Genomic DNA, 27,432 nt, shown 5'->3' on the forward strand with positions numbered 1-27,432 from the left:
AAAGAAACCAGGATACCAGGTAAACATCAAACCTAGCATCTGTGTAAACAAAATACCAATGCTATCAAAATATGAGACAAGAAGGGATAAAGGAAAGAGGTGTGGGGTGATTGAGGTTCAAGCAGGGGTGCTTGCATTCCAGTATATGCCAATGGGTTTGAGTGTGCACTAACATACACAATATATACACCTACTACAGTATGTTCACATGATAAAGAATAGTATGTGGGTGTGTTAGGTATGGAATGTGAGGCCCTAACTTTTAGGGCAATGTCACATGCAGTGTAGTGTTAGGGCCTAACACTACACTGCATGTGACAACATTGCCTTTATATATTATAACAAACTGAATTATCAAAAACCCATTAAATGTTGACAATTCAATTTTTATTTCTCAATATACATATATAGGCTACTGTGTGTGTGTGTGTGTACAGTAGAGAGAGAACAACCTAGATCAGTCATCTGACATTGAGACGGACAGAAGACAGGTTCACTGTGCGTGTGAGTGAGTATGCATGCACATGTGTGAGCTGTCTGTCTCGATCCAGAAACACTCAATAGCGGCATTGTTTTCTATAGAACACATGGGTCACTCAGAATTCTCTCCTGCTCAGGCTTGTTTCAACAATCGTACATATACACAAATAGATATACAGTGACTTGACTATGTGATATGTATTTATGTCGTTGCTGTTTAAATATATAAAAGGGCTACGTTGCATTATATACTGCAAACCTCATTATATAAGGAAACAAAAACAATAACAAGGTTCCACATAACGAAAAAGGAAACTCATAACCACATGCTTTCAATATGTAGGCCAAAAGGCAATTCCATCATGCCCGACTTCTCCAGCAACATATGCATTGCATAATACTTCACTATAAGTGAAATAAAGACTGCTGGAAATCTCCCCGCCCCCTCAGTGCTCATGGTTCAAGATGTTCCAGTCAGACCTCCGTTTCACTTATTGTACATAATTTCCAGTGTGGGAAATTATAGCAAAAGGATAATTTGTGTTGATTGGCCAGAGCATAAATTGATTTGTTAAAGTGATTATTGCAACTGTTAATGTAATTGTGTTTGCTTCAAGACATTTTATAACATAGTGAAGTTATTACACTGGTAGTTCACCTGTTACATAAACCAAAAAAATAGCAGCCGTGTTTAACACAGCAGCCCTATTTTCCATTCTTGAGGTGGTTGGGGTGTGTAGCGTTTTGAAATCTAATATGCTGGACTCAGTGAATTCACACACAAAAATAATTATGTAACTCAGCGATTGTAGAGTAGAAAGTTTCCTCTTTCAACATCACGTGGCTGAGTCTCGTGATGCTGCTCTGTTATCACTCACACCAACTGTCGCCTGTAGGTCAGATAATGAATATTGTACACTCGCTGTATTCCAACGCCTCAGGGGCTGACAACCATAATGAGCAGTAATATAATAAGACATGCTAGGGCTGAGGACACCACACAGTCATGGTAGAGTACAATTGTTGTATAGTGTACTTCATAATAATGCATACGTTTGACATGAGCAAAATAGCAACTGAATGTCAACAAAACGGGTTTGCAGAAGGATCTTTTATTGATGTTATGTAACCATCCTCTGAACTTCTCCATCAGCTGCAGGAGTTTAAGCTGGTAACAAAGCAATAAATATGGTGGATATAAAAATCATGCCAGCATTGATGCCATCAGGTAAAGAATAATTTACATTTATAAAAGTCGTAGCAGTCAATCTGTTGAGCTGCCAGGTAGAAACTGTTATGGCAAGGCGGTCTTTTTCCTCTAGGCTGAATATGATGAACTCCTCTAAGCCGATCATTTGACCTGTCAAAAATATGAATAAGAAATCCATTAATTCACAGGTTTATGCTTACAAAACAATTGTTCTAATAAATAAAATGTATAAAAGTATACTGATGAGCTGTGTACCTTTGTTTATTGCAAACGCTTCTGGTCGTTCTGGATGCCATTCAGGATCTCTCCATAGACAAAGTTGTACAGTTGCTCCTTTGACTTGGTTCCATCTAGCTGCACTGTAATGGAACATGTTTGCACTTAGTTAATGTATTTAATTTATTATATTACTCACCTGCTTAAAGGGTATGCAATATTACAGTTATATACTGATTTACCATTTATGACTGTATAGGTGCCATTATTTCATTTCATCTGTAATCATTTAGGTGTTAGTTCCTTTTGTTAAAGGGATCATAAACACCTTGCCCTGAAGGCCCACCGATTTTGCTTTGGAAGAAGGATTTGCACACGTTGCTCCCACACCGATAAGATTCCCATTAAACATTATCAAAGTTCTTAAAGCACTTCACTGATGACACAAAAATTAGACCAAAATGAAATGCATAACAGTAGTGTACCAAAACAATACTTACAAACATCAACTCTAGATTCCTCCATGATGTTCTTGTGTTTGACGTACATGGGCCAGACATGTCCGTCAAACAGACCGGGCGGATCTGGCACATTGTAGTTTCTTGAGCTGTCGGGGTGACACAAAATCAGATGAGACATGGACCAAACCTCACTACATTAAGTCTCGTACTACAAACAGCATGCCGAAGCACTTACCACCTCCTCTTTTTGCATTCTTCGTATGGAATGGAAATGAAATAACGTTGGTTCAGCACGTCGATCAAAGGTCTGCAAGAAGAACACAGAAGGACAAAGTGTGAAAATGCAGGCACTAAAGGGGAATACCACTCATTTTCAACTCATGTCATTAATAGACCTTAGAGTTATGTGGAAATAAAAAAAATCCCCCCTTCCGTTTAGCCTAGAACTGGAGGTCTAGAACTTCATAGCATGTTGGTGTACTCTGCAGGCCAAAGAGTAGTTATTTGGGATGTCACTGATCACATGAAGTTCTAGACCAGTTCTAGGCTAAACAGACTCTAAGGTATATTAATGACATAGTTTAATGTTGAAATTGAGTGGTATTCCCCTTTAAAGATTACCAATTAATGTAATTTCGGTTTACATCATTCAATGTTGTATGCCATTGATTTTAGAGTATGCAAAAAATAAATCAGGTTACTGCATTACTAACTACATGCATTACACTACAATAACATGCAAGTAATTAGCCATCTATTACCTCATTATATATTTTGTAATAGATTAACCTTTCCAATAATCAGAATAAGGTTAGAGTGAGCCACTAAAACACACATTCAGCTTCTTTCTTACCCATAGGTGAAAAGCAGGAAACCTTCCACAATCAGGATGTGAGTCTCCTCCTCCTTGTTGTGGTCAGACTCCAAAAGAATGTCGGAATCCAAGGTGTTATTAACGCCATGCGACTTCTCAAACTTCACAGGGTTCTCTTCCCATGCATAGATCGTACTCATCATGGCGTCCATGTCCAGAGCAGTAATGACTGAGATAGAGAGAGAGATAGAGATAGAGAGAGGGAAGCACAAATGTGTGGAGAGTCAGAAAGGACATCACACTGCTTAGATATTATGCATGCAGATTACATCAAATAAGGCACCACACACACACCACACACACACTGTCCCTCCACATCCACACACCCACATGTAAACAAAAGCCCTCCATAAAGACCCAGGCTTACCATCATACTGCTTAAAGCCATCTTCGCCAACTTCAATCTGATCTTGTGGCTGAAAGATACATGGATAAGATGTACCCAGGTACATTTCCACGTCTATGTACAGTACTAGACTGCTACATGGAAGTCTCTGATAGTGTTTCGATACACTACTATGGCACTTAAACACCACAACATCAGAACGAGCAATCTGTATCCTTCGTTACACATTAACTCCATTCAATGTAACAGATATCCAGTATCACATGGGACTGGTAAACGCTCCACAAATTAAACCCTTTATCCACAAAGGGGTAAAGACGGGAAATTTTATGAAACTCACCTTGAAGAAGTCATCCTGATGTACCACGCAACAGTTGGGCAAGTTCTTGATCAGCTTGTTGGTGAGGGTGGTCTTCCCTCCATTGGTGACCCTGGTTAAAAACAAACACATGGTCGATATTAATGCACGCCCAGCTAACGTTACATGGCACACTGAACTTAGTTTACACCCTATCATGGTAAATAAACAATGTGTAGTGTTCATTTAGTTGCCGTTTCTGATGTTATACGCTTATTCTACGTAACCTACATTACAATATGTAATAGTCTTAATAAAGACGATTCATTATAACATGTTAGTTAATGTCAAAGAGGCGGTAATTTACATGTGGTATGCTGTGATGACCGACCATTTTTGAAAATTAAAAACATATACGTAATATATATATATATATATATACATATAATACGTATACGTAAAGTAAAACGAGGCCGGGTGGTTAACCGGTTTAAACCGACCAGCACACACCCCGTTTCCACGTGCGAGGCCGAGGGCCTAGCTACACACGTACAGCTATCATTCATTTACACTCACCCGCCAATGCCGATAATGTACTTCATGTTTGGATCTTGGGAGCTCAGAGAAAGTCGCAAGGAAACGTCGATAAAACCCGGGCCGGTCAGTTCACTTCGGGAGTCAGTGATCAGACGGAAGAAAGCTTAAAAGAGAAGGTTTCAGTAAACGTCAACTACTTGAGTCCTCCATTGTAATGAGTGGGGTGAAAGGCTGGGCGATGACACTCTGCTGAGTTCTTCCACACAAGAGAACCGGATGGCCAGACAAGCTCTACTCATACTGAGTACTGAGCTATGATTGGATATATAAAGCATTTTGTCCTGCGGAAGAAAACCCACGCAGCCAATTGCTACCTCTTGTCCCCGCCTACCTCCCTTAACGTAGGACAAGGAAGGTGGGCGGGTACAAGAAGTATTTTTTTCCCCATTAAAATGAAAGAATGGTTAACCCAACAAATGAATTTGAACATAAAAAACCAAGAGAAATGTACATGAAACAGGGGCCAGGGCAGGGGAAAATGCGTATGTATGAATTTGTTTTTACAACCAGGTAGCCAAATGTTATCTAACTCTTAGGTAGCATAATAGATAGCCCTATCTATCAACTTGAGGTCCCTAACACTAGTTTGTAAATTGCAAGAGAGTCTGCAGAAGGTACTTTATTTGCTGATTAGCACACACCTGTTGAATCTAGTATGTAGTCTTTATAATCTTTGTCCCTATGTCTGGCAGTTAACAGTGTTACTGTATGATATTATGTAAACTGAGATTGTTCTGTACTTGACAACCAAGTGAGAAAGCCAGAAAACTACTAGAGGTAGCTATCTAGCCTGGGGTTATCTGAAAAAGATAATAAAGTCTATAATTTATTAACAAATACCGTATTCCTGCTTTGGTCTATACCAGGTTGTTGTTTATAATTTAATTTTACCCAGCCAGTGCCATGACACAGTTTCCTGAGGTTACAATGAAAACATCACTTACTCTGGGGTTTACACCCTCGAGAACCTCAGCTATGAAGGGGAAGTTGCCAAGTAAAGGAATCCAATGATTTCTATTTAAAGCTTGCTTGATTCTGAGCCCATTTTGTCATATGAAACTTAGCTCTTCCTTTTCTCAATTTACAATTTACAATTTAGGCATTTAGCAGACGCTCTTAATCCAGAGCGATTTACATTAGGCAAGAACAAAAGTATGGGAATACATCACATATATAAAATGCATTTATCAAGAAACATGCGTAAGCTAAGAACGTAACTAGAACATATCTATATAATGACACTATACATATATACTATACTATGCTATACATATGTACTATGATGTGCTATGACTATACATACAATGCAATTATTGTGCAGTCTACATGACTCCTAAGTATACATGCACATTTATTTCCACAGACGAATTGAATAATCTATGAGAGGCGTGGCTCTCTTCATGTGATGCTAAGAACACAGTTTTCTGTGACTGATCAATTCGGGAAAAATCATGAGTCAGAATCACTTTTTAAGTAGCCTACAATGACTTTACAGGAATTTAATGGTGACGTTGGTGCAAATATGTCGCTACTTTTATAAATAAACTCAGAGTCAGGACCTCAAGTTCAGCATAAGGAGACATTGGAATAGACATGCAATAGAAAATATAAATTATTATTATCGGCTGACTGACATTGAAATTTGCATACAAATTAAATTAACAGGCAAGCAATATTGAATAACAGTTATGATTGAATTAATATGATAATTGATAGAGTGGTGATTGTTCATAATTATTAACTATTAATATGGTTAGAACTTCAGTTCAGGGAGGCTGGTAGTGATGATGTACAACATCCATTGAAATAATACCTGCCTTGTCTTTGAAACTCCACAGGGTGGTGACACGGAGAAACTTTCAAGGAGTGCAAGTTTGTTTGACAAAAATCCCTTTCTCAAATGGGTAATACAGGCTTACTCTGTGGTTAATATACAGTAAGGCCAGCAGTTCAAAACACATTTTGCAGTGAAAAGGTTATTCAAGAGGTATTTTGTGTCCAGTATGTTGACCTGTTGAAACAAAACTGATTACCATTGTATCAAGTAATATCTTTCATTGTCATGGTCCTCTACTCTACTTGACATCATGGGATACTATTGTACCACACAATACATGATCTTATATACTGTTGTATTGTCTTGTATTGCTGTTTTAAAGTATGTTTTCTTGTGCCTTGAGGCCAAAGATGATTTTCCAGCTTTGGTATTATATTCTGTTCTATTCTGCCAATGCCTTCTCCCAAGCTCCTTATTTGCTTAATAATGTATAAATACTTTTCAACAATAATTCAACATTTCATGGACTTGATTATATTGTTAGTGTAAGTGGCAACCTCTGGAGGCACAGGATCATGCAAGATTTTTATAAGTGTATATATTACAAAATTAAGAAAGGGGAAGGGGGCAAAAGAAAACAAATGCAGTTAAAACAGGGAGGAAGGAAAAAGAAAAGGACACAATGGATGCACGGTAGGCCTATTCATTCTGCTCACAAGGCTAAATGCCAATATGGCACCGGGCCAATTGCTAGTATAACATTCATTCACATGAACCTTGTGTGACGCACATTCAAGTCACAGGATTGTGTCAAAATTGTGAGGGTCAGAGTGTGAAACTGCTCTCTAGCAGATCTGCACAATTACCTGCCAGCTCCATGAATGACTTGACAAGGCAAGGCAAGTTTATTTGTATAGCACATTTCAACAAGAAAACAAAAAAACAAAACAAAAGACCACCGATCATACATGTATATGGCTGTCCACAGTTGGTTTAGGTATATAGGATCATGTGGCTTCAGGACAATCATTTACGCAGAGAGCCAATCAACTCCAATTATATCCCATTTACTTATGGTTATATTTCATACTCTGTTCAGTTGTATGATGAATGAAAAAAAAAATAAGACACACATATTATCTCTACACATTGTGCATGATGTCTCCCAGCTGATTCTAATGTTATTTACTGTGCAACACAGGATTTAATTAATGTAAAGATGGACATATAAAAACACTTCTGCCTCTGTAATACATTTGTGGTCTTTGTAAAATAACTTTAACTAGAAAAAGTGCCCTTCTGGGCACAGGTCTCCACCAGGAGGATAGGAGTGTGTGTGTGATGTTTGGCAAAATGTTTAGGAGCAATATAAACATGTTTTTGTGTGTGTGTGTGTGTGTGTGTGTGTGTGTGTGTGTGTGTGTGTGTGTGTGTGTGTGTGTGTGTGTGTGTGTGTGTGTGTGTGTGTGTGTGTGTGTGTGTGTGTGTGTGACGCAGTTTGGCAAGTGGCATTTCTTCCAAAGCCTAGTGGGAATATGCATGCACAGTTTCACCACAATCGGACGCTGCGTTGAGTAGTTGTGGCGATTTGTACAAAACGGGTACAAAGCGGGCTACTCCTGAAAAGTTTAGAAGCCAATCGTAGCCAATCAGGGTGGATTATGAGAAATCAAACAAACCCGTCTTGATCACATGACTATGAAGAGCATGTGTACCGATTTGCGTGAAATTTGGATAAAATCTGAAGGAGTAATATTAGAAAATGTGTTTTACATATGTCGGCCTCCTGGTGGCGCTATAAAGAGCAGATGTGAAAAATGCCAGGCAAAGGTTTGTCCTTGGCCTCTAGGGAGTTGGCATACAAAGTTATCCACAGATCCGTGCAGTTAGAGGTAAAAACACTTTTCGGCCAGTTATAGCGCCACCATGAGGCCGAGTTGAAAATGTTCATGTGGCATTTCTTCCTCGGCCTAGTGGGAATGTGCGTGCATAATTTCACGGAAATCACACGATGTGTTCATGATTTGCAGCATTTTGTTTGAAACTGAGCACTCCTGCGAACTTTGGAAACCAATCTTAGCCAATCAGGATGGAGTCTGAGAAATCTGAAAGACCTGTTTCGTTGAATGGCTCTAGAGAGACTGTGTACCAATTTGCGTGATGTTTGGAAAAAATCTGTAGGTGTACTGTCTAAAAACTTGTTTTGCACAAAGCGGCCTCCTGGTGGCGCTATAACAGGCCATTCTGGAAATTCTGGGGCAGAGTTTCATCGTTGGCATCCAGGGAGTGTGTGTGCAAAATTTGGCATCGACCGGGTTAACGGTGCCGGAGGTTAACGGACGGACGGACGGACGGACACACGGACGGACGGAGTGCAAAACATACTCTCTCCCCATGCCTTCGGCCTGGTGGAGACAATAATCCTAATCCTAGCCCTATTAAAAAAACCATCTGAAGCATACACTTACATATTAGGCTATTAGGCAGCTAGGAGGCAGTGCAGTGGCATAACAAGATTAGCAAATCCGAATCTGCTTTCCTGGCAGTGTGTGTGTGTGTGTGTGTGTGTGTGTGTGTGTGTGTGTGTGTGTGTGTGTGTGTGTGTGTGTGTGTGTGTGTGTGTGTGTGTGTGTGTGTGTGTGTGTGTGTGTGTGTGTGTGTGTGTGTGTGTGTGTGTGTGTGTGTGTGTTTCACCCGTACATGTGATGTGTATGTGCGTACGTAATGTGTATGTGTGCATGTAGGCTAGACGGCTAGTTAATGTTACATTAATAATGTATTTGTGCAAATCACCAGCACCATCTTGTCCCTGTGGTCTTTGCAGATAGAGCCACTGCACAGAGAGCACAATGAGCTCACTTCTCTCATTTTCAGACAGAACTGACACCTATTTCTTCTTTGACTCTGGCAGCTGGCAGCTCTACTCTGCCCTTGTGGTAGGCCCTAGTGGTTGGGCAGGGCTCTGTAGCCAATGTTGTAGGCATTTATATCCAGGTTATACCACAATACCATACCACAATAACATTATGTAAACTTGGAGTAGTATTGCACATTGCATAACATTGCAATATAACACTTTTGATTCAAAAGGTAAACAAACACACAAAAAACACAGAAGATCACAAATGTGGTATTTCGGTTATTGTAACTGACCGTGTGTGCGTGCGTGTGCGTGCGTGCGTAAGGGGGAGTTTATGAAACTTGGTAGGAATGAACACCAGGTCAAAATGTAAAAGTTCAAGGTCACAATCAAGGTCAAGGTCAAAATCAAGAACTGATGTGTAGATAGGAATCTTGGTGGGAATAATGCTTATAGGCTACAGTGAAGACTACAGTGGTCCAAGGCCAAGGTCACCACCATCAATGTCACTGTCAATACAAAAATCTGACATTTCAGAGAATAAGAGATGTTGGTATGGGCAGTTGTTTTAATCTACAGGTGGAGTAATAACCAAAAAGTAAACGGCCAGTATACTAATGCATTGAATTCCAACACGGGATAATACCTGACCTGACATAACGAAACATGGGTAATAAAAAAAACAAATTTAGAAAAGAATGGGTTAAGACCATTAAGAATGAATGTTGACTCATTGTATATATATTCTGCGTTCCTACTCACTCTATAGATTCCTTGCTTTTATAAGTAGTAGTATTTTCTACAGTTTGCTAAGTCCATAAATGCAGTTCATCAAGGACTTGCACTAAAGCAAAGAGAATGCATGTAACATACATTGCAATGTTTTTTGTATTATAAACAAACATTATTTCTAAGCTTCAAAAACGCATGATTAGACCATGCTTTTTATGTAAAATTACATTTTATTTGTGGACTAACAAATATTACCATTATGAGTGATATAGCTACATCAAGATTACTTTGAATGAAAGCAGAATGAAAGCAGAACAAAATGTTTGTACATTTTGTTCTATCCATTCACGCATCTGAAACATTTGACTGCCATCTGCTGGCAGTTACCAAATCTCCATTTGAGTTAGGCTCTCAATATAAATTTGAAGTTTCCCAGATTATGAAATGTGCTGCAGCAGGTTTAAACAAAATAGCACTATTTCCCATGGTTTCTATTTATGGAATGAAGAATTCTATAAAACTTGAGATTTGATTTGATGTAATCTCTCTGCTTAAGATATACTTAGGCCTATCTGACGATAAAACTACTTAAAAAGTTAGATAACAAAATGATCTCAACATAATGTATAAAATTAGACTGATAGGCCTATTCCTTTTTGTAGTTGCAGATACCATTCACTTGTCAAATTTCTCCCTCTGGTGGTCAACTGTTCTTAGAGCATGTAATTCAACATAACATATTCTATGTATATGATCCTCTATACAAGGTGTTTGAAGGGACAGATAATGTAATTGTAATACAAAAATATTTTTTATTATGTAAAAAAAATTCATATCACAGAATTTCTTTAAATCACCACCTATTATATTGTGGAAATTAACTGAGGTATTGGTAAAGCCTTTACACTACAGTAATGCTTTTTGTGCTTATAACAACGTAGTGAGACTACCTTTTAGAGTCCATCACATAAAAGTACAGGAGACATACAGTAGATAAGTACAACTCAATATATATTGAAAGTTCCCCTTTCATTGTAATTTATGTAATTTATGGATGGACCGATGGATGCACCAGAAATGTACTATACGACCATTACTCTGAAATTATACACAATAAAATCAAGTGTTAATTTATACATGTGTAACTCATTACAGTTTAACACTGAGCATGTTACTGTGTCATGATTGAAATTCAACGGATTTATACAGTCCCTGAAATTATGGAGGAATCCCATCTGTATGTCACAGCATGCTCTAAAATGGACAACAACACTGAAGGAATCTAAATCAACTTGCTGTTTCTGACAGTGGCGTGCACAGACATTTAGAGGGGCAGGTGCTCAAGTGGGAAAAAAGGGCACTTTGTGCAGCGCGTGGAACCGGCCGGTTGCCTTAATAGTGTGAGATTTATAGATTGTGGGGCCTAAATAAATATTAGAAGCTTTTTATCAAGAATTGATCAATGTTACCATGGTCCACATACTGTACAGTGTAACTGTACAAAATAAGAAAAGGGCACATTGCCAAAAGGGCAGGGGGTGCTCTAGCACCCCCTAGTGTCTATCTGTGCACGCCACTGGTTTCTGACATCTCTGAATGGTAGGCATATATTATATTCACTCAGTAACGGACTTAAAGCAGTACACTCCGTGCTTGTGCTGTGGAGGTGGGAACCCAAAGCTGCGTATTCCTGGTTCAGAGAGACCACAGTTGATGCGGGGCCTGGTGATAGGATAGCGAAGACTTCCATCTGCTAGCCAGCCAGCATCACAGCTGTCAAGCCCTGTGAATTTCCATGCAGCATAGAGCTGGCCCACTTTAGCTATCTCAGCACCCTCCTGTTGACATGCCACCTGGGCCTCAGTCAGGTTCAGCTTGAGCGGGTGCTGGAGATAGTAGACTTCCCCTAGAGAAGCAAAACCAATTAATTAATTATTTATTTATTTTCTGAAATGTTGTCTTATACAGTATTCTCCCCCAGTCCTTTCCCATTTCCAATATGCATTGCAGGCTGCCAGCAACCTCACCTTCAGCAGCAGGGGGAATGATAGATTAATTTCCCCTCCAGGGACAACCAATAGACTTTGACATTGACACACATTGGTCGCTCACCTCGCTCAGCGGACTAAATAATTGCTCGGAAACAAGCAGTTCAGTATGGTATGCTTCTTATTCTCGCTTCTGTGTGTTGTCGTGCACTTTGACTTGTCTTGCACCATGCTAGCACTACTGAGGGTGTATTAGTGTTGTATATTGTAAGCATATGTTTTATATCTTATATATTTATATTTGTACTCTTTTGTATTTCTTTTGTTTTTGCCACCTTACTGATTGTGTTGGCTTGACTGTGATGTGTCACCAATGTCATGCTGTATCTACTGTACTTCCCCTTGCCCTGTAATCTGTTTTGAACTGTCTCTTGAGCCTGTATTTCCCCAGCGCGATCAATAAAGGTCTTATCTTATCTCTCTTATCTTCAATACATAAATCTGCCAGCCACTTCCTTTCACCTGACAACAAGGAATTTCGTGGGAGACAACATTACTCATATGGAGGTTCACACTATCTCACCTGACCCAGATCAACACCAATGCCCACCCGCCTGGGAATCAAAGTCTCTTGTATTCCAGGCCAGAAATGTGTCCCCGAGCAAGACTCTTATAACCTCTAATTGCGCCGCGATGCTCCTAGTGATTATGGGATCACTCCGAATCATACCTCACCAGCATCCCAACCATTAACACAGTCAATAATATTGTGTTCGGAGGTGCACAATTGGCAGCTGGTTTAGAATAGTTTAAATAGACCTATATTGATTTTTTTAAACTTTCAGAAATTCAGAGTTAAACTAACACTCTGGCGTTTGCTGTGGATAAAAACGCAAACATTATGCAATTGCAACTGCATTGACGAATGCACAAGCACATAGTCAGGACCCACCACGAAGTGAGGAAGAGAAGCAGAACACATCGTAGCGATGATGGTGGCGATTGCGTCTGCCATAGTTCCTCACACCTGCAGCAAGGCCAGGTCCTCCACAAGGTATTTTGGGCTGGGTGATGGGATACTGGACTGTCCCATCAGCAAGCCAGCCTGCATTACACCAATTCAGACCCTCTTCCCAGGACTGGTAGAGCTGCTCAAAGGTCGCCAAGGTTGAGTCTTGATCCTCACAGGCCTGCTGGGCCCCCAGGAAATTCAGATGGTAGCGTCCATGTGGGGGCTGATAGGGAAACACCACACCTACAGTAAGTATATGTACAGTAAGAACAAATGAGTTATCCACCATTTATAAAAGGTCATTCAAAGGTGAAGTTCACTATGACTGAACAATTATGAACTAAAGAATAATCAATAAATAAAAACATTGTAGTGGAGTGAATTATTTCATGCAACGTTTGAAGTCATGTTAACTCTGAATAGCAATCGTCCAAAAACAATTTAAAGATGGATTTACCGTGTAGCTCAAGGTCCACTAAACTGCTCTGGTCCTCAAGCCCATGTGTGACCTCACAGCGATAGCGGCCCATGTCATTCAGCTGAAGCTCCGTCATCAAGAGTGTAGCATCTCCTGGACCATCCTGTCTTAGATGCACGCGGCCCCTGTTCAACAGAGACACAGACATCAGTTTATGTTGTGTGAAACAAATTAATATTTATCATAAAATAGTCTCATCTTCAGAACATCGATAACCTGAACGGTCCAAAGCTTCGATTGCGGGACCCAACGGCCACCAGCACATCTGTCTCTTGGCCGCCGACTGTAGGCACCCAGGACCACTTGACCCGGACCATCTTGGCGGAGCTCAGCTCAGGTTCATACCAGTATCTGCATGGTAGGGTAGCATTGCCCCCACGCAGAGAAAATACAGATGCCTTGGAGGTGTCCACATTGAGCTTCTCACCATTCATACGGACTGGAAAGGGTAAAGCCATAGGGAGAAGAGGTCAGCTGCACTTTAACAAAGCCAAGATTCCACTGTTGCACCAATAGGCATTGCAATATGACATATCAGATTGACTACATACAGGTTTTCTTGCCATTTCCATTGAGGAAGTCTTGGTAGAAGAAGTGGCTGTGGTCAGGGACAGCCTGGACTACCCATGCAAAGAGAAGCCCCGTCATCAGTAGTGGCTGAAGGTAGTTTGCCATCAGGATGTTTCTCAAAGCTACTATGAATAACTGGTATTTTTTTTTAGGAAACGCAGGAAGCCTGGGGCCCTAATAAGAGAGATCACATCTTGATATTATTACTTAACCATTTCCAATTTCAGTTCAGTCAAAAACGCATATTAGCTTGTAGATCTACTATTTTCACTAAATTTGAAATAGGCAAGTTGCTGAACTTACATTTTCAACCTAGCCTAGTTTTATATTGGTGGTGTATCCTCCAACGATTTTCTAGGAATGGAAAAGAGTACATTATGAATGAACCACATAAGCCATATTTCTAATATAGTGAAAATAGTAGATCTACAAGCTAATATGCGTTTTTAGCGGAATATTTCAGAAAATGTAGTTTGACACTTGTCAGTATGTACTTTTACTATTATATTGTATTATATTATATTGTAATGTAGGCTATTAACATACTCTACCATACAGATTGGACAAAATTACATTTTGTTAATTTAAAAAAGTTACATACTAGTGCTACTTAAAGTACCAATTTGACAGAGCAACTTTCACTTATAGTTGAGTAAGATTTGACCAGGAGTATAACTATACTTTTAATCAAGTAGTCTACTGGGGTCGAGAAACCTACTTTTTCCACCACTGATTAATTGCATCTTGATCATCACTTACCACAAAATGTCTTTTTGAAGGGCTACAAAGACTGCTGTTTTCTTAAAATTCCATAAGTAGCAACAAAGCAAAGTGGAAGAGCATTACCGTCCAGGACCAGAAATGAAAGATGTGCACGGCGGAGCGGTGTAAAAGTGTAAGCCAAATGACAGCAGAATGTCCATGACGCTACCTTCCTGTTAAGCCTACAGTTAAAACTTTTTTTTTTCCTGTACAGATTATTATTATTTCCCCGGAATCCTGTTGTTGTGGTGGAAATCACATAGGTCTACACAAGTCAAATATGTAACCACATAACTTAGAGACCACAGATACTGTATATTATGGATGGTCTGTCTTGTGTATTCATTTCATAGTGAACAGATGAAAGCCGTTGCCAGGGGCTAGAAATACCAGGGCATTGTGTGTAGCTGAGAGATGAGGGGTCGACATGACAGGGTGTAATTACTGTCATAAAAAGCAGGCCAATTCCCGTTAGTCTAACGTAGAGAATGTAAGCCAAAAACTCACCGAAGTTGTGAGTAAACCATTTCCGAGCAAATTTCATACAATTTCATTGTAAATAGAAGACACTTCAGATTCTTTGACCTGGTGACATTTTGATAAGGTCACCTGACCTCTCCTTTAAAACATTTGTTTTAAAGGAGAGGTCAGGTAAAATTTGAAAAATCACACAGCTCCAGACCCCAAGGAACCTGCCCAGGGGGCCGGGCCGGTTGAGAAATGACAGAGTTACCGTGTGCCAGTCCCTGTACAGTACAGTACAGTACAGTACAGTACAGTACAGTACAGTACAGTACAGTACAGTACAGTACAGTACAGTACAGTACAGTACAGTACAGTACAGTACAGTACAGTACTGTACACTGTACTGTACTGTACTGTACTGTACTGTACTGTACTCCCGAAATCATCATATATACAGTTAATATGTGCGTGTGTGTTTGTGTGTGTGTTAGGTTGCGCACAGTTGGTGAAAAACAACCATGTTGTTTTCGTGCTCATACCTAGCCAGGCAGGCACCCACCCAGCCAGCCAGCCACCCACCCACCCACACACATAGCTCCGTAAGGGAGTGGTTGCACCACTCAAAAATGTTATAATATATAGACCATGGTGAGCCCTATCATTCACCATTCCATCTATTTCTGTGTCCGGCCACTGGCCAGCAACTCTACATCTGACCTCAAACATCAAACCCGGCTTAGATCTCCATATATGGAGTTGACCTGTTCTGACATTCCATATGTTGATCCTTCCCCATCCGTCCTTCCTCTTCGATGTCTCCATTTTGACTACCTGTCCATTCAAACTCTAGACAAAGATAGACAAAGTTATTAGCGCAGCCACGCCCGGCAGCCTGGCGACAACTCAGGCGAGTTTTCAACAGGCCTGCAAATTAAGGCCCTGTCCTACCTGGGCCCTAACTGGGCTGGCTCGAGGCCCCGCCTGGCCTAACTAGCACAAATTTTACACCCTTCCTGGCCAGAAAATGTCAAATTTAAAAATAATAATAAATTTTAAAAAATGGTCCATATATGGGCATTCCCAGACCTGTTGTTTCAGCCCGGTCGCTTCTCGCCCTCAGTATTTTGTATTTATTTTGTATAGAACGAAGTATAGGACTTTGGACAGATAATAAATAATTTAATATCAACTCTATGGAAACGTTTTGGACTTCAGTTATTGAACAGACGTCTGAACTTCCTCTGCAACCAGTGGCACCTAAAGTATAGGACTTGGGCGCTGCATGCTCTTGCAAACAATGGGAAGAAATATCTGGTTGAATAAAGTGTCCAGTGTTTCATATACTAATTCTTGAATATAGACATGTTTTAATTATATCTCATAAATGAATTATACACCTTAAATAAGTGATTTCCATTCCAGACCAATTTATTTAAAAAATACATATAATTATACATATACATATTATTCTAACTATTTCACATTTGGAATGAAAATGACTGGTTGATGATCAAATCATATGCATAAAAGTACATCCTGCTAAAATGTGTAAAACATTCAATTAATTTCTTATTATGAAACATTATGCAGAAAATCCATATGACCCTATCATATTTACACAGTGCCTGTCTGCCCATCACTTGATATGTGCGATTTTGCAAAGCACTGCAATTAAAAAGTGTTAGTATTCTGACATAGATATCCTCAAAAAGCTATATTGCACACAGGCCCTGCTTCAGTATGCCAAATCCTGCTCTGTTAACAAAACAGCAGCCGAATTTCCAGATACTACAAATGAGAAACGTGTGGATGTCTGTCCACCATGGACTTTGCATGAAAATGATGAACTAGGCAAGTTGATCCCTGGTCTACTACAAAAGGCAAGCTACCACATGAGTCAGCATAATATAATAATAAGAAGAAGAAGAAGAAGAACAGGTTAAGCCCATGAAACTGTCAGCGTAGTTTTAGTTCATAGCATAACTGTAGGAGTTGAAAGCAACAATCACAAGGTGCCAATTTTGGGGGGAGACTACAGTATAGCAACCAATAAAAATCCTCCTATGTGGCAAGTAAAGTTCATGAACGTGGAGGGAAACCACTTGCTGAGCCACTAGAATGTCCTCTCTGTGAATAAATGCATACATAGTATAAACTCAAAGTCACATTATTCCAGCTATTCAGCTGACGTTAGCTTTATCCACACTATGCAGAAATGAATGGAAAATGAAATCCCATTGCCAGCCAGGTACATTCTATACATGTTCAGCTTCTGTGTCCTTAGGTAGGATGTTTCTACCCCGGTGCAGCCTGAAGTATGGACAGGAGAGAAAGGGAGGCTGGAAACAAATACTGTACACATTACAATCCTAAAATGTAACTTTGACAGTAAAAAAAGATTACGTTAAATTTGACCTTTCAGAGTTAAATAAATTAACACTGAGTATGTTTCTGTGTATAGCACTGTTGGTTTATGGGTAATGAAGCGTTAATCATCACATCCCAAAAGCTCCATACGCAGGGTGATGCGTTCATGCCACTCCCATGGCACAACACGGACATAACGGGTGTAGAACGGAGGCTCAAACAGGTTCTTCTTATGAGTGTTGTTGTCAACGTTGCCTTGGAATATCTGCAAGAGAAATAGAGAGCCAACTCACCCCTGACACCTTTCAGTTTATATTCTACTGACCCCACCCAGCAGTTCAGAGTTAATGGTTTGAGCAGTCATTATGTTATTATACGAGTAGTCTGTCATGGTCCTGCTGACGCTACACTCAATCAAGAGATCAAAGAGATGAGGGTTTATGCAATAATACTTCACTAAAAGTATCTCAAACCCGAAAAACTTTAAAGGAATACATATAACCCATGACCCAAAAGGACCTTTTCCTCTTGAAGACCTTTTTATTTTGTGTCATATTCCTTCACGGTATATCAAAACTCAAAACAGCTCTCAGTCTGCAATTCATTATTTCCAAAACACCACATTTTCACTGAAACTTGACTGTTTGTAACACACGAACCACACACGTACATGCCTGGGGGGGGGGGGGGGGGGGGGGAAGTCCGCTCAGCTGTGTTGAACCGCACAGGACTTTAATTCATCAAGTATTTTCTTTGTTTTTTGGATTCTTCATTCAACATGAAGGAATGCAACACAACCAAGAATTGTCCATGAGTTCAAGGTTTCACAACATAAATTAAAAAAAGTAATTGGGGGCTAAGTATTCCTTTAAACTTGTGTTAGCAGTAATGATCAGAAATAGTACAATGCAACTTGGCTCATTCAGAAAGATGTGCTCGGAGTGGACGTTCTTTTATGATATTTTTGGGGGCTTTTTGCCTTTATTGATAGATTAACAGTAGGAATGGACATTTTAGAGATTTGTCTGACCTTGTCATTTTGCGAGTTCTCCTCTTTTGCCATGCTCCAAGACTGTCCATCATTACTGTAGGCTATTTTGTACATTGATACAAACTGCACCACCCCAAAATCCTTGGCACCCTGGGTGATAATCCCTGTGATTCGCTTGGTCTTCTCTAGATCCACCTACAGTAGGAACACAGAGAACAATTATACATCAGAATATCAACATGATACAGAGCCATTGTGAATAATAAAGTGATTATCTTGCCTGAATCCACTCTGAGCGGTTGGTGGTGGCAGCCGACCAGGCGTTGGTCTTCCCCTGTTTATCCAGCCTGGCATACTGGGGGTGCCAGGTGAAGCTATCGATGCCCCAAGTGCGGAAAGAGCTTGAGGCTGTCAGCTGCCCGTCAGAAATAAGGCGGGATTTCATTCCCAGAGTCTCACAGCAACCTGCCGCGTTTGAATAAACTGTGAATAAAAGGCAGGGACAGAGAAGGAGAGGGAAAATAACAAGGATAGAGAGAAAGAGAGGACAGGAAGAACAGCAGAGATGAAACAACCCAATGATCTCAAGACTCACCCATAGAGAAAGAAAGAGAACAGATAAAGGATGTCCTTTCATGGATATACATGAAACTTCAGGAAAATGGTGAAAAGTTCTCTGATCTGATTTAACCCATAACCAAGCAGAGAAAAACAGATACGAAGGATATATATGGAAATAAAAAAGCCTTAATGCAACTTTTGCTCAGGAGGTAGAGTGGCGGCTACTTTTAAACGGAAGGTTTTCCTGGGTTAGTGTTGGTGACTATTAACTGTGACCTATGAGCAATTGGTGCCTTGCATGGCTTCCTCTGGCGTAGGAGTGTGAATGGATTAATTCTAAAGTGCTTTGGATAAAAGGGTTATATGAATGCACTGTTTACAGAATCCAATCCACTTTATTTATATATTTATTTATATATGTAGGCCTATTATTATATTATATATTATTATGGATATTATGGGATATTATGGAAAAGCAAAAGTGTGCGTGTGTCTTCAGGCTTGAAAGGACATGTGTTTCAATTACTGCTGCCCACTGAATACTGTTCATAACATTTTCTGTGCAGTCTAACCACAGCCAAATGGGGCTAAAATAAGCATCATGTTTGTGAGGGAAACCACAACAAGAGTCAAACCACACCATAACAAATACAGAGTGGGAAAGTTAACGAAAACATTTCTACATTTGTTGTTTTACTAACGTCAGGGGTGTAGAGGTTTTTCTCTCAGTTAAAATGGAAACTATAGCCTCTACAAAGAGTCTAAAAAGCCCTACTAGTTGTTCCTACGGGTCGTGCTGCTCCAAGTTTTATGGCAATCAGTCTTTTTGAGATACACAAGCTTTTAAGATACACATGTTGTGTGCAATTGGGACAATGAGGAAATGTCAATGGCAATCCATCCAATTGTTTTCAAGTGGATAGATAGACTGACGACCAAGCAACATTGCCGTCTTTAGAGCCTTGGCATTGGCAATTAACCTCATTCCCTGGTTTTTCTTATCTCACAAGGAGAAAACCCTGGTGAAGAACTGCAACAGAAAGTGTCTAGAGGGCAGGACTTCAGTTGTACATACTTTCTCCGGAAGCTGTCTTTTTGAACTAATCTCAATTCTCAACGTGGTTCTCATGTCTGGTAATGTAAACATAACTGTAGCCTACAGTATTCATGTATAAACTTCCTTCCTTACTTACTACTTCCTGTACTGCTTAGATACTTTCAGTAGCAGTTCTTGCCCAAAGGATCATAAAAATGGATTTGAATTCAGGATAGGAATTGTCCTTTTTCTCTTTAGTCTGAATTAAGGAAAAGGCATTGTTCTGGTAGCCAGTGAATGGAAGTAGGCTAGACAAGAAAGTGCACCAAACAGTACTGTACTTGGATTTGGTTACCATTAAGCTCACAGCCCACCAGCTCCATGCGAAGTGTGCAGGCTTTACGGCACACCACAGGGATGATCCGGATGTACTGGGCCACGATTGGAGGGTCAAACATGTTGGTCTTTGTGCTTTCGTTATCTGTGTTACCAAAAAAAACCTATACCAACCAAAAAGGTAACAGAGTTGGTTAATTAAATAAGTTGTTTGATTAAACCTTTAGTCAAATGACTGTATGTGAAAGTTGCTACTACAGTAAACACAAACCAGAAGAATGTATGGTAGGCTACAGTAATCCAACTGTAAAGTAGGCTACAGTTGAGACATGGCAAATCTCCTGACCTTGTCCTTCCTCTGGCCGTCTGCTCGATAGGTGGCGAAAGCCTTTCCATCAAAGCTGGCGGACACCTTGAAGTGCTTGATGTACTCGGCCGTGCCCATGCGACTGGCACCCTGGGTAATGATGCCTGTCAGACGCATCTTCTTCTGCATATCGATCTAAGAGGAGGATCCATTTTACTCTCTCGGTGATAGGGTTAGATTTTCAATAATGTTAATCCTGACTGAGTCATCATCACAAAGGCAAGCATTAGATCAAAGAAAGAGGCCTAATCACACAATGATGGGATTATTGGAGTTACCGGCAGAGGCTGAGCATGTTCCTGTACATTCAGCTCACCTCAATCCAGGGGTTCCTGTCATGGGCAGCAGAGGTCCAGGCGTTGACTAAGCCTTGGTTGTTGAGCCGAGCCAGCTCGGGGCCCCAGCGCTGAAGTCCCAGAATACCATAATGCACAGAGGAGGCTGTCATCTGGGACTCTACAATTCCCCCTCCCTCCATTCCCAGCAGAGATATACAGCCTGAGATGCAAACATATCATACATTTTAACACACACAAAGAGATGCTACCATCTTGTTTAATTGGAATAAAGGTATGGTTGAAAATACACATACATGAAAATTAAATGATATGTAATGATGGTGGACCTACGTAAATGGCATTGCTTTCCAACATAGGGTGAGGGGCAGTGGCAAGTGTAGTCTCCATCTAGATCTCTGCATTTCCCTCCATTCTTACAGGGCTGGTTGGCACAGTCATTCACATCTTCAATAAGAAAACAATACACAGTCCATGATTAATTTCATCTAAACCTTTTGACGAATACATGTAGTAAGAAGTAGTGATTGACTTACTGTATAAGAACTATGATAACACATACTATGAGTTAAAATGTCTAGTGTTCTGGTGAACAGCTTTGCTCAATACATCCCAGACAAAATACACTGTCAAATCCTGAATGTTATGGTCCATTTCTTCGCACACTGAGTGACATTAACACTGGATTATTTTACTGTTTACCTTAAATTCCAGAGTGTTCCTTTAAGGTTTGATTTTGAGGTAGCCTATACATGTACCTCTAACTCACCACTGATGGTTCATATTTTGCCTTTCTGCACCAGGTGACGACAGACATGCCCCTATAAGGAGCAACACTTGAGGGGGGACATGATACACCTCCAAACTGATTTTGATTAAAAGTTAAAAGTTATTAAAACATGATGTTTTGCATGGAGCCATGCAATTCATTCTTCTCCCCACAGGGAGGCAGCCTTGTTTCATGACATAGGGCACACGGATAGAGAGGCTTGTTTGGGTGCCACCCTGCAGGGGAAAATCTGAATCACTATCATAAGGATAATACTGTAGGATATTTTACCAAGTACTGCTACCGCTTTTGGACAAACCAAACCATATCAAACTGAGAAAGCTGATGTACACTATGCATAACATCATCCATATTTCGACAACAGGTCTGTCAACCTGTGGAAGATGATGCTCTACCCTTCTTGCTGGACCTCAGAGACTCCTCTAGACTTCATTCTAAAACCCAGACAAAGACCTGTTTAGCTCATGTTCATGTTAATACAAACAAACAAACAGACAGACAGACAGACAGACAGACAGACAGACAGACAGACAGACAGACAGACAGACAGACAGACAGACAGACAGACAGACAGACAGACAGACAGACAGACAGACAGACAGACAGACAGAGGTAGAGTACACATCTTGTGAACATACATGAGGAACAAGTGATGTTTGTGTGACTACACCGAAAGACACTAATGGTCATCGAATGCGTGATTCAGAATAGAGTGGAGTAATATTGGTGCTATGTAAGGAAGTGGTTAGTTGGACAGACTGTGTGTTCCACCCAATCCCCCACCTACAGTACTGTATACGGAGTCTACGGACCCATAGAAACCATGACGTCTGTGACTTAATACGTACAGTGGGAGTGAACAGCCAGACTGCACAAACATTGTAATTGGTGGTCAAACTGGAACTTTGAAGGATGAGTTGTTTTTTCCCCAATAAATGCCAGGTCAGCACTGGTCTGATTCTCTGGTAAGGCTTCAGTGGCTGAATACAGTAAGCTAGTTTACTTTAGCACAAAACACAGGTGCACGCAAACTAATGAATGGGTTTGTTTGTCACGTTCTGAATAATTATTATTTATTTATTGATAATATATGTTTTTAAATCCTTCTTCTCTATAAAACTAAAATATGACTTGCTTGTGGTGAAAAGCAATTCCAGGTATATTCCCTTTCTTAAAACTTATAATTTATTATTATTATTATTTGAATTTGATCTTATTTGACTGTAATTGTATTGTTTGACACTGTTAAGGAAGTTCAAATACAAGAATTCCCTGCAGTTGCTACGAAACAAAACTGTTGAATCTTGAACCACTGAAAATTGCTCAAACTGCAACCCAAATCAGTAATCCAGGGTTTATTTTAAGAGGATATGGCATTCGTCATAATTAAGTTCTTTGATCCATAAAGCCTGATTTATACTGTGCATCGAAAATAGCAGATCTATAGCGCACAACACGCCACGGCACGACACGTTGTGAGCTTGTAGATCAGCTATTTTCGGTTGGCACGCAACTGAGGATAACTCAGGCTTATGGTGAAGCTGAAGTCTGTGGGAAGCACAAACAGACACAATCTTAACGTGGACGTTTGCTGCATGCTAAAAGACCTGGAGTGGCATTTTGCTAATTAGCTAAACAAACGCACGGCCAGCTGAATAAAGGTCTTTCATGAAATTCCCAAGATAGCTGCTACCCCGTTCTCACACTGCTGTGGAAGTGTGGAAAATAACTTTGGGTGGTTGCACTTTTTGCAAGCAAAGAATCTACAGTACATGCCAGCCAATACCATGTACACTACATACACTGTCCATTGTCTTACCTAGAGGATCGCCTCCTTGACTGAATGCTGCTAAATGTGTGTGTGTACAGTGCACGCATGCGGGCGTGCGTCTGTCCATATTTTGTGTCCTTTTAGAATTTAGAATCACAAATGGCATTAATCTTGCAAACAAAAGTTATATTAATAATAATGATGCCTTGGGTAATATTAGGAGTTGAATTGCGTCCAGGCAACAGAGCAGAATTAATAAGATGTCGCAGCGTCAGCGTGGGCAGACGGACAGATGTATGTGTGAAGGGCAGTCAGACAAGACAGGATGTACCCATGAGTCACAGTCAGACAGGAATGCAGGTAGTGGTATACTTACTGATCTGACAGTGGACGCCCTCAAAGCCTGGCTGGCACTTGCAGATGTACTCATTGAACACGTCACCTCGCCGGGTTGGAGCGATGATCTCACATGAGCCATCATTCTTGCAGGGGTTAGGACTGCAAGGTCCTGAGAGGAGATTCCAGAGAAGTAATTAGTTTTGGAGTATGATAAAACTGTGGTGCTGTACTATTCTCCAAAAGTGTCCTCTTCCTGTCTGTACCGGTCTCTGTTTGGTCGCAGGTATCTCCAGCAAAGCCATCAGCACAGATACATATGAAGGGATCTTCCCCTACCCCCGTCACACATGTTCCACCATTATGACAATGATTCACCTTACAGTAGTCACCTGAGAAACACAGAGATTAGATAGAGAGAGACAAACAGACAGCAAGAGAGAAAGTAAGAAGGAGAGGAAATAAAGAGAGAAGGGAGAGACATCAAATTACTAGAGGTATACACGTGACATCATCATCATACCCAGAAGTTATGTGGGAACACCTATACGCCTACTGAGTGTGGCAGAAATATACTTTCTGGCCTTCGCATACATCCAAACAGAAAAGTCCTATCTGATTGCATGAAACGATGTTAAAGTTATATGCAATTTCATGGCCTTGTGTTATGATGTGATGATGATCCAGTGTATTGAACAATTATTGTAGACAGACTGACAGAGTGACATACAAACCAATAGCGGCAGTGGCTCAGGAGGTAGAGCAGCCGCTTTTTTCGATCCCAGGCCCCCCCTAGAGTTACTGTCGAGGTGTCCTTGAGCAAGACGCTGAACCCCTAGCAGGTTGGTGCGTTCATTACGTTCAGTGCATGGTATTGGTTTCCTCTGCCATTGGTGTATGAATGTATGTGTGAATGAGCGAATGTAATGCACAATCTATGTCAAGCGCCTTGGATAAAGCCGCTATTATATAAATGCACCATTTACCATAGTTACAATATAGTTACAATAGTTACATAATTACAATAGTTTTGCAATTACTTCGCAGCTCAACTAAAATCCACTGAGAACAATGGCTATATATTTAACATGGCTACAGTAAATCATGGGTATCATTCAAAAATGGAACAAGGGCAAACAAAAAGTGGTGTAGCAGCAAGGCCCATCACCTACTGTGTCCTCCCAAACAATTGCCCAAGACAAGCTTTCAAATACAATCAGTCTCATTTTTCTACGTTGAACATTCAGACGCTATGTAGGCTACCACAGTTCATCAACAATTTTACCTTTTGACCCTTGGCCACTAAGATGCACCCCTGCCAGATATGTGACATTCAATGGCCTTATCTTATGATTTGACGATGATACAGTGCATTGAGTCATTGTGGAAAAGGTGACATACATATACATTTAGTATATACACCTACAGTAGGAGTTTAGCGGTTGTAGACACCTCTGAATTCTCATTTAAATAAATCACAGTTGATTTCGGCATCTTGTTGGTTACTCATTGGATTTCTTCTCACTATTTTGATCCCTGCATGCCCGAAGTGAATTTGTGGACAATATTCCAGTGACCTTTTATTTTTACATCACAGATTTAATTTTTCTTTCCTTTAACAATATGTACGCATAGAGTTGCATGTACTGTATAAGAACAGCAGTTTAAGTCGTCCTAACAGTGGCTGTGTAACCTTTGCACTGAACAGACTGGCTCTTCAACCATACTGTACATGTTTCAGCATGAACATCAGTATCAAAAGCCTTTCTTTCATAGCCAGATAAACCAGTAAGATTTAATATTTAGCAGACCAGGACTTGTTTCTCCTTATCCAGAAACAACAAATAAACACTGCAAATACATGGGTAATAGCACTAGTTAGAAAATATCCAATTTAAAAGGATAATTATCACGTCCTCTTCTTTAGAACAAATGCATCACAGTTTCCTATACCATTTCTATAGATTTGTAGGTTTTAAAATTAAGAACACACACTATACTACTGCTCTATTACTGAAAATCAACCTCAGCAAGGCTTTATGAGTATGAATCTTCGAGAACCTCTTGAATAGACAGCTAATCTTAATTTGGTTGCCGCTTAATAACAGAATGTGTTTACAGTATGTATGCATAGGATTAAGAGATTGGGGGATTAGTTAGGTCAGTCCGTCCACGTGCAATACACCTTTCTCAGTCATGACTAATTACACACCAGTGAAGAGGCTCAGAGGTCCTAAAAGAATCCCACGTCCCACCTGATCTCATGACAACAAGTGGACAGGTGCAGGTGGACAGAGGGTAATCCTTGGGTACACACAAACATCAGCGATACCGCAATCATATCCTGATGTATACCCTCAATATCATTATCTCAGTACATTTATATTTTGAAGTGACCCTACATGACACAGTGACACAAATCTGAGGATTCTATATCTTTGCAGGCCACACACAAAGGCAGATCCTTATACAGTATTGGATATGTGGTTCATACTAGCCACAGACAAACAACAAAGGACAATATTTTCCATATTTAGGTCTATACTGTAACTAGAACATCCACTGATGAAACGTTATTCGCTATACATGCTGCTAATTACATGACATTTAACTAACATGCTTCTTATTATAATCACTGGGTGTGTTAATGCTATAGTATAAGCTATAGTATAATGCTATACTATATGCTGACCTGAAATACAAACAGTCCAACATCTGCTCATTCATTACACAATGACAATGTTCATTTGGACTTTGTTATTTAAGTCTTCTTAATTATATGTGGATGACAGTTTAAGAATTAACCGAGGTTTAGGGGAAAAAGCATTTGATTATTCTTCAAGTTTGGTAGTAAATGCCTTTAATTACATTTTATTTATTTATTTGTGTTGTGGTGTTGCCATGCAATTGAATTAACGTAGAAAGAGAACCCTCTCTCTTTTTTGTCTTTTTGTCTTCTGTTTTTATTCTCCGGTATATCAAAAGATACTGACAACAATTTGTTTGTTTTTGTTTAAGATCACAGATCAGTGTAACTAACCTATAGAGCTATAGATGGTTAAGAAAATATATAAAAATGTTAGGCCTACAGCTACAAGTTGCCACATTCAGATCAAAGTCTATCAAATAGGCCTACGGGTGACATTAACTGGCATCTTTGAGTTCTATACAGCAGCCCCCGTAATGAATAAATACCGGTTCATATAAGCAAGTCGGTTTAGTAAATTTAAATTTTCAGTTGCTTCACAAAAACAGTTAACAAAGGGACTTACCGTTCACCGAACACAGACAAATCAAGGCAATAAAGTTTGTCAAGTATATGTTTAAGTGCCCAGGACGTTTCATGTTTGTTTCCTTTGCGCTGCGTTTCTCTCAAATTCTCTGCGACGCTGTACCGCTAGATGGCCGCTGAACAGATTGACAGGGTGGATAAGATATAGGCGGGTTTGAAATTA

The 27,432-nt window shown here is 40.0% G+C and overlaps 3 protein-coding genes across 3 annotated transcripts; all 3 read right to left on the reverse strand.

Moving 5' to 3' along the window:
• Positions 1-1,576: 1,576 nt before the first annotated feature.
• On the reverse strand, positions 1,577-4,711 carry mibp2 (muscle-specific beta 1 integrin binding protein 2). The gene is made up of 8 exons (XM_079496443.1): positions 4,462-4,711; positions 3,928-4,018; positions 3,609-3,657; positions 3,221-3,410; positions 2,603-2,674; positions 2,407-2,513; positions 1,946-2,049; positions 1,577-1,840 (listed from the first exon to the last, which is right to left on the reverse strand). The coding sequence occupies exons 1-7, from the start codon at positions 4,485-4,487 to the stop codon at positions 1,952-1,954; spliced, it is 633 nt and encodes a 210-aa protein (XP_079352569.1). The 5' UTR covers positions 4,488-4,711; the 3' UTR covers positions 1,577-1,840; positions 1,946-1,951.
• A 6,756-nt stretch (positions 4,712-11,467) lies between these two features.
• Positions 11,468-14,004, reverse strand: LOC306920567 (hyaluronan and proteoglycan link protein 3-like; the record flags this gene model as incomplete). The annotated part of the gene is made up of 5 exons (XM_079497380.1): positions 11,468-11,757; positions 12,792-13,094; positions 13,309-13,454; positions 13,546-13,768; positions 13,881-14,004. The coding sequence occupies 5 exons, from the start codon at positions 14,002-14,004 to the stop codon at positions 11,468-11,470; spliced, it is 1,086 nt and encodes a 361-aa protein (XP_079353506.1).
• A 2,529-nt stretch (positions 14,005-16,533) lies between these two features.
• LOC306920243 (lactadherin-like) lies at positions 16,534-27,378 on the reverse strand. The gene is made up of 10 exons (XM_079496935.1): positions 27,250-27,378; positions 24,244-24,369; positions 24,018-24,149; positions 21,414-21,527; positions 21,101-21,282; positions 20,764-20,919; positions 20,437-20,581; positions 18,765-18,967; positions 18,524-18,679; positions 16,534-17,758 (listed from the first exon to the last, which is right to left on the reverse strand). Exons 1-10 carry the CDS (start codon positions 27,320-27,322, stop codon positions 17,615-17,617), a joined length of 1,431 nt encoding a protein of 476 aa, XP_079353061.1. The 5' UTR covers positions 27,323-27,378; the 3' UTR covers positions 16,534-17,614.
• Positions 27,379-27,432: the final 54 nt, after the last annotated feature.

Source organism: Electrona antarctica (assembly GCF_951216825.1).
Source record: "Electrona antarctica genome assembly, chromosome: 3".
NCBI lineage: Eukaryota > Metazoa > Chordata > Actinopteri > Myctophiformes > Myctophidae > Electrona > Electrona antarctica.

Excerpts from the sequence above, each read along its gene's own strand:
- mibp2 (XM_079496443.1), bottom strand. The coding sequence starts at position 4,487 with ATGAAGTACATTATCGGCATTGGCGG. Across the intron at positions 3,658-3,927 it reads ATCAGGATGACTTCTTCAAG|CCACAAGATCAGATTGAAGT; the intron begins GTGAGTTTCATA and ends TGTATCTTTCAG. Across the intron at positions 2,050-2,406 it reads GGAATCTAGAGTTGATGTTT|TGCAGCTAGATGGAACCAAG; the intron begins GTAAGTATTGTT and ends GTTCCATTACAG.
- LOC306920243 (XM_079496935.1), bottom strand. The coding sequence starts at position 27,322 with ATGAAACGTCCTGGGCACTTAAACATATACTTGACAAACTTTATTGCC. Across the intron at positions 21,283-21,413 it reads TGGAAAGCAATGCCATTTAC|GCTGTATATCTCTGCTGGGA; the intron begins GTAGGTCCACCA and ends TTTGCATCTCAG. Across the intron at positions 20,920-21,100 it reads ACAGGAACCCCTGGATTGAG|ATCGATATGCAGAAGAAGAT; the intron begins GTGAGCTGAATG and ends TCCTCCTCTTAG.